At 30.6% G+C, this 12,298-nt stretch overlaps 1 protein-coding gene across 1 annotated transcript in view; it reads right to left on the bottom strand.

Annotated features, from left to right (window-relative positions):
* Positions 1–582: 582 nt before the first annotated feature.
* Positions 583–12,298, bottom strand: part of LOC129226172 (polyamine-transporting ATPase 13A3-like) — a 124,093-nt gene continuing 112,377 nt past the window's right edge. Inside the window, exons 31-32 of the mRNA XM_054860773.1 lie at positions 11,611–11,703; positions 583–6,854 (exon numbers count right to left, since the gene is read on the bottom strand). Coding sequence (XP_054716748.1) covers positions 6,684–6,854; positions 11,611–11,703 — 264 coding nt within the window. The 3' untranslated portion in view covers positions 583–6,683. The remainder of the gene's footprint in view (positions 6,855–11,610; positions 11,704–12,298) is intronic.

Raw genomic sequence — 12,298 nt, forward strand, 5'->3', positions numbered from 1 at the left:
GTGGCTATCTTGAAAGTGTTGGATTGCAAAGTACAAAAAAAAAATCCAATTTTTTTTCAGAGCATTACCATATATAATGCACAGTTTTATATGCGGTAAAAAAGATGTACTAGAGAAAGGTTTTATTTATTTATTTTTTAAAATTTGTTATGAAAACAATGTGTGAATAAAAAAAAAAAAAAAAAAAAGTGCCAAGAATTCAAGGACACAAAAACGAATATATTTACTTCATTACTAAGGTTGGTATGAAAATCTTAAAACACTTCGTTTTCACATCAGATTCAAATTTTCAGAAAATCTCCAGACTTAATGTATATAAAGTCCACTCTTGAAAACTCAAAGCTTTATAACTTGAATATTCCTCTATCTTAAAATTTTCATTGGTCCCAAACTATTTTAAGATGGCTGTAGGAACTTCCCATAACGCGAACTACCAATAACTCAAAGGTTTTAGCTAGTGCTTTCCAAATTTAAACAGGACATAAAACTATATTGAAACTTTTACAAAACAATAACTCTGAACTTATGTACATAGATGTACTGTTGGTTTAAAAGTATAGAAAATGTGACAACTAAGGCTTCATTTAAACACTACCTTTATTTACAAAACACAGTAGCCCCAATGTGATATTTGGCTTATTTTTGTTTATTACAAAGATTGCTTTATCTTAGATCACAAAATATAAATTAACTTTAATAAATTTTTCAAATAGTACCAATTTACAAATGTTCTACAATACATTTTTGTAATAAATAAAAGCACTAGAAATTCACAACAAACAATTCACCAAAATATATCACTTCAAGGTTCTATAACTTTGTAGCAAATTTTTTAGTATTACTCTCTTCCTAGATTTGTAAAACTACAGCTAAAGACAATAGTTTCACAAAAAATATGTGCAACTATGGAATAAAAAAACTTGGTTTTTTTTTTCAAGAGCATGGAATTGGTAAGTGATACCATTTTATTGTGTGGTCATTAGGTTGTCAAAAGTTGTGAGACTTTAATCTCATTTTAAAGGAAAAGGTGTCAATTAACCTCTTCATTCCAGATGTACCGATCGGGTATGTAGATTTAAAAAAAAAAATCTTTAAAAGATCTTTTGCTTAAAACTTATTTTAAACTAGTGAAATCTACTGAAAATATTCTAATTTTATTATTGTCATGCAAATGGCAATATAGTTTACGTTTTTAAAACGTTATTTTCAAACAAAAATATCAGATTTAAACTTGCTGAAAGCTAGTCAATCTTGTGATGTAAAATGTTAAGTTATTTTCCTCTTCTACTTTTTACCTCTACTACTTTTTTTTTCTTTTTCTTTCTTTTGTGTGTGTGTGTGTTTTATTTTGTAATGCATGTTTCAAATTTGAAATTAAGCCTTAAAAGTAAAATAAAACATGTACAGGTTTTACTTTTATATATTCTGTTTTCAAGCTTAAATTCAATAATTTCAATCAAGGGAATATTTTTTACAAAAATTCATTTCACAAATAAAATAAAAGAAAATAAATTACAAACACATCAGTATATTTTGCCCTGTCTATCTGAAACAATGGTTGAAAAAAAAAAGATCAGTTTTCTTAATTCTTTTTATGTTATTGGAATCACAAGAAGGCGAAACATTTTTATGAGAAATTTTTCTTCTGGTATGAAGAGGTTAATCTGATAAAATTAAGACATAGGGCTGAAACAAACTTTAACATTTTTTAATATTTTGAATACTCATTTTTAAAAAACACTGAGTGATACAGGAAGAGTATCTCTTGAAAAAGAAATAAATCTATAAATAACTTAAGTTTCATGAATCTTCAATGATTTTGAATTTTTAAATTCAGCAAATATTGAAGCTTGTACAAGACAAAACATGTTTAGAAGCAAATGTGTTTTTAAATCACAAATCAGTCACTTAAATGAGATGAATTAAATAGTGGCCTGTATAATAATTTTCAAGAAGAGCAAGAAGGGATCAAAATTCTTAATGCTAAAATAAAATTAAATGGAAAAACATCCATACAGCTGTCAGATTAAGACATTTTAATTTGGTGATTGAATCCTCACATCAGTAAATTTTTCTTAACTTGATATAAAATACAAATTAACCAATTTTGCTTCCCCCCCCCCCTTTACATTGCCTGATTTTATTTTTTGCCCCTTAAACATTGAAAACAATGAGTTTAAAAAGAAATCTCTTCGAACTTTTTTTTTTCAAACATTATAACTCCCAAATATACTAAAATGAAAACCAAAACTCAAAAAATTTAATTCTACTTGTGTGTCATGAAAAGTTAAAAGACATAATATGTACTGAAAATGAAATTAAAAATAATAATAATAATAAACTTGTGAACAATGTTAAACCTTATATATATTGAAATATTTGTTGCTTATATATTGGAAATTTATCTAAAAGTAACGTAACCATGTTATTAATAAAAACAAAACAAAGAAGCACATGATAAAAGTAATACTTTCAAGGAAAAAACGCCTTGCTGATCCCACTTTACTTGACAATATATATAATTTAAAATCTGGTATTATGGGCTAAAAATGTTGAAATACAAAGAATGCCAATAATCCCAGATTAAAAAGTTTAACATAAGCAGACTAGTTCCTAAGGAAATAGTCCCCTTTAAGCAAGCCAAGCAGAGGAAAATAGCTTTTTCATCTGCAAAGTATGGACAAAGGGAGCAATTGGACTTAAAACCGGTCTGCTTTTAATCTTTTTGGTTAGCTCATATTGAAGCTATTCATATTTTAACATCCTTATAAGATTTGTTCTGACATGTGGATTAATTTTAACCGAAAAGGGTGTTCTGGGGGAAAAGAAAAAGCAAATAAGGTATTTTTGATGTTAATTAAGAAAAAAATCCTAGATCTAACTCTGAACTTTTGCAGGGTAGATAGAGAGCTTTGAAGTACAAAATATTAATGGGGATGAACAGTTGGTTAGAATGCACATGGATCCAAGCCCCTAATAAATAGTTCAAACAAAACCCATAAGAGTAAGGCAAAGGGGTTGATCTTTTATAAGATAGATTATGTCAACAGAGACCTACACATTTTAAAATTATAAAAAATAATAATAAAGGTAGTCAAAAGTAGACAGACTATGGAGAAACTCAAGAGTAATGCCAAGGCTGTTTAGTTACTGCAGGAGAAGCTAATTTCTATACTAAATTTTAAGAATTAGCTACTCACTTTGAACATAGTCCCTCAATAATTAAATTAAGTACAATTTTCTTGAATAAATCTAGTTCTTAAGTTGTATCATGAATAAACCAGGTAAAAGCTTGAAATATTTCCTCAGTCTTTGCTTAGCAGAAAAAACTGAGTTTTTGATGAACAACATATTAAATTCTTTAAAATGAAAAAAAAAAAAAAAAAAAAAAAAAAAAAAAACAAGGGATCCTTTTCAAACAACTCGCCAAGATGTTTTTGCCAATAAAATATTATACCTTAAATTAATCCGGAGGGGGGGGGGGGGATATTTCAAAATTGCATCATTTTTTCATGTACCATTATGAAGACAGCAAGTTCATCACATTTAAAATACTGAAATTCATTGTTTTTCATTTGTACAATGCAGCTGAAAATTTAGACACATTACAAGCATTTGGTGGTTTTCAAACATATCACAAGTTTTCTAATACCAAAGCTTTAATAAATATAAATCACAAAGCAAAGCTCTAAAAGAAAAAATCTATGTACAAAAAAAACTTGAAAGAAAGAGAAAATAATAACAAACATCTCGGTCCCATTCAGTGCAAACACTTTTTTTCTTTTGCACTTCAATTTTGACAATACAGGTCTTGTACAAAACTGGTAAAGATTCATACCAAAGTACATACAAAAATATCTCACACATGTTAAATTAAAATAAGCATTTTAGGGGTGATTGGAATATAAAAATCCCTGTCAATGAAAATGCTTATTGCATATTTACTTCTTATGTAAAGCTACTATTGTGTGATTTTCTAACACCAGACATTCATTGTTGCAATGTTTAATCATAAGTAAAGTAGGCTACATATTAAGTCTATGAGCTATTTTGTTTAAACAACCCTAATATGGATTTTTTGTTTGTTTTTTTCAAGTTTTATCTTTAACTACATACAAGAATGTTACTCAAATGTTTTGTTCTGTTTCAGTTTCAAGGCAAAAACAGTACTGAATTTTTGAAACTTCTGTAAATAAAAACTTTCTTCTTTTTTGGAATTGCAACTTAATTAATTCATATGGAAGCAATCTTTTTCTTGATATTAGAAAAAGAATAATTAAATTTTTGTTGTTAACTGAAGTAGCCAAAAAAAAAAAAAAAAGAAAGGGGGGGGGGGTAAACATACATTAGTATAAAAAAGCTACTTAAATGCAACCAAACCTTGAAGAGCACAATTTCAAGAACAAGCAGGATTTGCATATACATTTCAAATTTAGAGAAAGATAATTTCTTCAATCAATTTTTCTTTCAACACTAAATTAAGCATTTTCAATGCTAATTAAAATATTTTCCAATAATATTGGAATCTCTCACAGGTATTACTGAACTACGAATTGCTGCAGTCATTATAGAACTACATAATCAGCAAGAGGGGGGAGCTCAAAACCAGTATAAATGGCCCTTTTAAAGCTATCCCTCTCCCCCCTTGCTCATTACCGGCTCTTTCAATAAGCTGTTCCAAGTGCCCACAATCCTACTAAAGTAGTAAATTTTTTTAATTTCCATGTTAGCCTTAGGATTGAATAGTTTAAAACAATGATCCCTTATCCTGCTTTCTGTTAATATATAGAACCCATTAACTTCTTTCATTCATTAGTCCCCAATGAAGATTTATGGCCCTCTTTAAGCAATCCACTCCCTGGCTCATTACCAACTGCCCACAACCCTACTAAAGTAGTAGTTTTTCCTTATTTCCAGGTTAGCCTGAGATTTGAATAGCTGAAAATAACAACCCCTCGTCATGCTTTCGGTGAAAAAATTTAATAAATTAACATCATTCATTTTGATAAATTTAAACAATTGAATCATGTCCGCTCTGATCCTCCTTTGCTCCAGGCTAGACATGTTAAGCCTTTTAAGTTTGGTATCATAATCTAAATCTGAAAGTCCCTTTACTAGTCTAGTAACACTTCTTTAAACTCTTTCCAATAAAGAAATATCTTTCTTAAGGTTAGGAGACCAAAACTGAACAAGATACTCCAAATGAAGTCTTATCAAATTTATATACAAAGGTAGAAGAACCTTCTTAGATTTATATTAGAATGAAGGCTTTCATGGCCGGTGTCAATGATGTTGTGAGATTCCCAGTGTCAATGATGTTCTGAGATTCTGGGCAAATTTCAGTCAACCAGAAACAAGGACAAGGTGTTCATCAGCCAATCCTGGCCCAAAACCAAGGGAGAGCTAGCTCTTCCCACATAAATATTGACAACACTTTGAAATCTGCATCAGTTGCAAGGAAGTCGCTTCCCTGGAAGCTTCGACCACGTAAACACTGAAGATGACCGCCGCAGATGCGGTCGAAACTTTTGGGGCAACAACATTCAGACCACCGCAGAACAGCCCGGGATTTCATAACATCATCTTCTTAGGTTTGTTTGAAATAGATCTATTGATAAATCAAAACATTCTATTGGCTTTGTTACTTACAATGCTGTGCTGTTGACTAAATTTGAAGTCCTGATTTATTAAGACCCCCAAATCAATAACATTTTCTACCGGACTTATGACTGAACCCTGTAAATAATAACTTGTATGCCTAACGTTTCCTAACATTAATTGCCATACCCCACTTGTCTGCCCACTTAGTAATATGATCTAAATCATCTTGCAGCTGTTTTGATTGTAATTAACAAAAAATATATCTAAATCTCAGCGACTAGTTCTTTCAGAGTAAGAATCTGTCAGAAGTTATGTTACACTGAATTTTCCTCATAAACTCCGAGAAATAATTTGCCTGGGGCTAAAAACATTTCCCTAGCTTCAAAACATATACATTTTTTTTTTTTTTTTTTTTGGTTTCAGCACATTGCTAAAACTGGTAACAGTAAATATCATAACATACAAAGTGTAACAAGAATAATAAAACCTCAGCAAAGGAAGAAATAACACACACACAGAAAAAAGCTTCTATCCCAAATTGAGAAGAAAAAAAGAAATAACATGCAAACCCCGCATTGCTTGAAATATTTTAGAGCGTATAAATTTAAGTGTTCAGTTATATGCAAATGACGTTCTACGCCGGGATGCTTAACAATGAGCTTCCCTAAAATGAACATAAAAAATTTATTAATGATTTGTAAAAAAACTCAGTATATATACATTTATTAAGACCAACTTAACAGCACACATAAAATAGAATGTGTGCTACTTAACGAGAAAGGATTCTTACATTATACAGAAAAAAATACCTATGTTTTATAAAACCACTGAATAAATATGAACTTAAAATATTTTGTAATGATATGATCACTCGCAATGACTAAAAACTGAATCACAATGCAAATGTGTGACAATCACCCCTAAATAGTTTATGATGATAGAAACAAAGTCTTCCAAGAATGGATTGTAAATGTATGAAAATATGATGCATAAAAATGCCTCTTTGTATTTGAATATTTAAATAGAAACCATGATTTGAGATACCAACAGGAATAACCAAAGGCACTAAGGATAAGTAATTGTCATTGTCCAAGAATTACAGTTCCAGTTGCATAAATTGCTTTATCAATTGGGGGCCACTCGTAATCATCAGAAATGGCCTTTTCTATTCTCTTATATTCATTCTTGGGTTCTTTCTTATTTTTTATCAAACGTACAAACCAGCGAAGCCAGCGGCTCTTAGAAACCATCATCTGAAAGAAAATTCACCTTTTATTACAGAAGATAAAATATATTTATTACTTAAAAGTAATTGAACCGTTTATTTCTGAAACCAGGCAAGTGACAAACTCTAAAATAATGAAAAAGCATTTTTGCCTTTGAATTAAAATTTTCTATAATAATTACAATGTTTGAAGATGAAAGGGATACAAATTTAAGTATATTTCTTTCACTAAATTGGGATAATTTGATATGGTGATAGAAATGTTCTCCTAAAATTAGCAATTTCGGCATTTGACTGGTTTTTGAAATAAACAATTCAATTCATGAACATTCCTTTAAGAATTCCCTGCATACCAGCCAATATATATATTTAAAAAATCATACATTTTACAAATAAAACAATGTACAGTTTGACCACAGATTATATGTCGATTGGCAAATGTCAAGTTAAGACAAGTCTATTTAAATGAGGAGAAAAAGCAAAAATTTGATGTGCATGTTCCGCTCATTTGAATGTGACTCTGCTTTATTTAGATGCTAACATACATCTGCTAAAGCTGGCATTCTTGAAAAATGATAGATGCATCCATTTCTGCCTGCAAACCGGAAGTTTGCCTTTCCATTGAATTGGCGTCAGACTGAAATAAGGCAATTTTCACAATAACTCTTAATGAAAGTGAGGAACAAAAATGACTTTACAATTTAAAGACTATAAAATTCTGCAGTTTAATTAACATTTAAAATTTGCTTTTAAAACTTACAATATTTTTGCATCACAGGGAACTGTTTACTAGAAAGCTTCAAAATAGCCAACAATTCTCAAATATTGAATTGAAAGTTCAAAGATCTGTTAAAGATATTTTACTTTTATCTGCCATTTCTTTGGTTATTCTGGACATTTTTGTTATTTATCAAAGGTTGTAACTTCACATTGAACTTTGTAACTTCACATCGATTGTTTTTGAAAAGTTATCTTGCCTGATTTGTTTAAGAGCCAGTTTTTATAAGAAACAGGCAGAAATGGGGTGTTTGGATGCACACCATTTTTGATATTGCTCAAATTTTTATGGTGGAATAACATTAAATATAAATAATATTTAATGTTATTCCACCATGTCTTTTAAAAATACATGTCTTTTAAAGATTTTAGAAGACATGTATTTTTTCTTTTCCTCCAAAAAAGTTTTTGGGGACCTGTAAAAATTTGTAAAGTGGAGCCCAACGTAGAGGTTTTTTCAAATTGTTGAAAAAAAAATTAAATAGTGTCATGTTTGTGGCTTTCTGGTTCCTTGCATTTAGACTCAACCATGGTTTTTGTATGTAATTTGTGTAAGAATATATATAAATTATTCAATACCCTCATTAGTTGCATGGCTCACCTTCTGAGCTGCCAAAAAATGCTAAAAAGTAGTTTTCATAAGCCTTTATCTCAGTGGACTGAGGGTCAGTGTAGAACTGGATGCCTGCATTTTAAACTAGAGTATGTGTAGTTTCACTATGCTAAAATAAAAAGTACAGTTTTCATAAGCCTTTATCTCAGTGCACTGAGGATCAGCGTAGAACTGGATGCCTACATTTCAAACTAGAGTATATGTCTCTTCACAAACGAGTGACATAACTATGGGCAATGGTTCTGCAGGTTCATAAAATGCATTTCAAGATGAGGAAATTGCATAGAAGTTAACGACGCATCTAGCTAGTTGTATTCAAGCTACAATGCTTTGTCTTGCTTTTTTTTATTGTCCCACTAGTCAGTTAGGCAACTATACCCTTGTTTTATAATGTCATAGTATTGTTTTTATCATAAGTAATAAAATATGACACAGTAATAGTTTGCTATCATGGTAGTTTAGTGCAGAGAAAATAATTATTGTCTCTATAATGTACAGTACAAACAGAAAAAATCTATCTTACTTAAAATAATTAAAAATATACCAAAACACCTTCAAAAAAGTGTTACAAATAACTTACGTTTTTACCGCAATAATAACAGTTTTTTTTTTCCACTTCGCTTCCAGTTATCATATTATAAAGTATGCAAGGAAGCATCATCAGTCTATTTGCAAGTCTATAACTCTTTTATGGTAAATTTTTGATCATACTAGTTTTTTAAATAGTATCTGGAAGTCCCTGGAGGAAAGTTTAAACCGGGATATGTTGATTGACTTGAAAACTAAATAGTTCATTTTACTGTTTTGAAATATGTACTGTGTTTTTGAAAATAATGAAAATAATCCATAGTTCTGTCACTTGATTGTCAAAATACACATACTCTAATTTGAAATGTAGGCAGTAAGTTCTATACTGACCCTCAGTGCACTGAGATACAGGCCCCTAAAAAGTACACCTTTTATCATATTTTGATGACAAAAATGCTCTTGTTTTCGCAGCAGTGAGTATTAACCATGCATTTAATGAGCTTATTTAATAATTTATATATATTGCTGCACAAATCGCTCGCAAAAACTATGGTTCAACCTCAGTGCATGGAACAGGATGCCTCAAACATGACACATTTTCACTTTCTTCGGCACAGTTTAGCCACCCCTGCCAGGGTCCACTGAAGGTCAGTCATAAAATTTACGATACATTTCATTTGAGGCACTAAATATCATGTTGTAATCACAAAGATTACTTTTGCTGATGCTCAATGCACAGAGATAACTGAATATTATAAAATGTCGATTTGAGAAAAACCTTAAGTTGGGACCAACTTTCGGAATTTATGTGGGTTACAAAAAATTTTTTTGGAAGAAAAGGAAAAAAATGTGTTTTCTAAAATCATTCAAAGAAACCACTAAAATTTTTAGCGAAATCAAAAATGGCATGTATCTGACCTGCCTGACTCTTATAAAAACTGGCTCTTAAGCATTTGTTCTCTAAAATAATACACATAAATAAATAAAATAATACTAATAAATAAACATCTGGTATAGGTCATTTCTAAGACCTTCAGCGCTACTAAAGAAAGTTTCAATTTTCAGTTTTCTATAATTACACAGAACTTTATAGTGCTTTTTTTCACAATAATATGAGGCAGTGCGAAGCAAAGGGATATAAGTGGACATTTTCAAGTTTTGAGTAAAACGCGTTTAAAGATAACGTCCAAGGTAGGCTTTCATGGAAATTTTTTTCTAAATCATGCTGTATAGCAACAACTACCAGGGCTACTAGTACCATCTCTTGACCCAAGAGAGAGGAGAGCCTACCATGTGTGCTGGTTATCACCAAATTTTCAATTTTGCCACTTAAATCCCTTTGCTTCTCACTGCCTCATATGATCTTTTAAACCACTTTTTTTATCAAGAGATACTCGGATGCATACCTGCCAACAACTACTGGGAAAAAATCCAATAGATGATTAAAAAACATAGATGATTCTGACGGATTTTTCATCATTATTTAGGGTGGAATAGGGATTTTTTATTATCCTTCTCAATACAACCAAACGTTTCTTACATCACATACACAAACAAGAGATCAAAATCCAGGAATCTCCCAGAAAAACCAGTAGAGTTGACAGGTATGTTAATGCCATAATTATAAATGGCCCAATGAGCAAATGAGAATCCTTTCACAATTGCAATATACAGTGGATTATAGCAACAAATCTGACCATATGGTTTAATTATATTTTCACCACTCAATAGCAGTGGCACTCATTGTAACCAGAAATATAAAAGCGGAACTGTGTGTACCATAACTGAAGTAAGAAGCACTACTCATTCATACTGAGAATGTGCCTACCTTCATAAATTTATGTTTTGCCCGTGGGGGTCGACATCTTTTGATCACAATGTGCATCCTCAAAATTTCGTCAAGGTGAAATATTCCTTATTCATCATGAAGTATTCTTAATTGAACTGCTATTCTTAAAAAAAAGAGGTAATGAATGAACTTTGTTTTTTTTAAATAAAGTCCTTTTTTTTAGACTCCCTACTAAATCTCCCACTCTTATGGCAGCATCTTGTATAACCAGCACCAAAATCATAGGAGTAGACAATTATGCTCCCAAGAAGTATGCCTATTAGTGAGGCAGAAAATGACGCAAAAGGGACATTAACACCAGCAAAAAAAAATCTTTCTTGGAGATCTTACAAAAGTTTTATTGCGTTGGTAAGAAAACCATTTCAATAGACAATCATACTATGTTTAACTTAATTATTATTACTGGATACTGTAATGTAATGATGGGCGAGGGTCAAAACCTTCTCTAAAGCTTTTGGATTTTATATAAACTGTTAATCTTAATCAGATAGTTCTTCAATTTATTTTTAAATTGGGAGAAAAAAACATACATCTGTAAATTGTTTGCAAAAATTCTACTCCCCCCCCCCCCACAACTTTAATCATGTTAGAAGACAAAGTACTATGTACCTAAAACAGGGTCTAAATTTCTGCACAAAATGTATGGGGCAAGAAACAAGCCTACTGAAAAGAGCACAATGCAGGGGGTCCAAAGAAAGCAAACTGCCTAAATGTATGAGCAAAGAAGTAAACCATAAGTTTTCTGAGAGGTAAAGGAGAAAATGCAGTAGTTTTCAAGCTGATTTTATGCATTGCAGATAAGGGAAATAGTAGCATTTGCTTATGTATGAGGTAAAAGTAAAACTCAAATTTGTGACACTAATGAAGTACTATCAGAATGTTTCACTTTGTTTGAAAATTTAGAAAGAATAAAACCTTCAAAATACTACTTACGTTTGAAATTGTTATATTGTTTTTAGCAACTTTACGGTTAAATTTTGTACAAAACAAAATAAAAAAGTGAAAAAAATCAAATACCTCAAAAGCTAATGCAAGGAAGAGATTGCAGCCAATTACCATAAAAAGGACGACTCTAAACATGAAGTGTTGAGTTGGCTTCCATTTCACCATCTGGAATATATGTCACAATTATTTTCATTCATAAAATAATTCCAACTATAGATGTTAATGATAAATTACAAAAAGGTTTTTGAAAATTGCACAGAAATTTATTACTGTAAAAACAATTTTTGTGTGCAGCAATTTTCGCAAAAATGAAGATATTTGATTTTGTGAACTGAAAATTTTGCAATTACAACAGGCTTGCAAAAATAAGTGCTTTTACAGTATTCTTAATCAGTAATTCATATAATAAGAATATTTTATATTAAAAGGGGAGAATAGAAGTCACCACTCGCTACATAGTAACTACATTTTTAAAAAAAAGTGGAGAATGTATCATTTGCCACCCAGTTGCCACTTTTCCAAACCTCATCAGTACTTTCAATTAGTGATAAATTAGTACAGCTTACTGTAACAGATTTATTTATAAATAAAAAAAATATACATTTGAACTCTGTTAATACGAACTGTAACAAATCCATGAATTTGTTCGTATTAGACGTTATTTGTAACAACCATAAGTGAGTGATACATGAAGAAATGCTTACCTATACTTAAAACACTTATATTACTACAACTACACACATTGTAATCTAATTATTAG

The sequence above is a fragment of the Uloborus diversus genome, chromosome 7 (genome assembly GCF_026930045.1).
Source record: "Uloborus diversus isolate 005 chromosome 7, Udiv.v.3.1, whole genome shotgun sequence".
NCBI lineage: Eukaryota > Metazoa > Arthropoda > Arachnida > Araneae > Uloboridae > Uloborus > Uloborus diversus.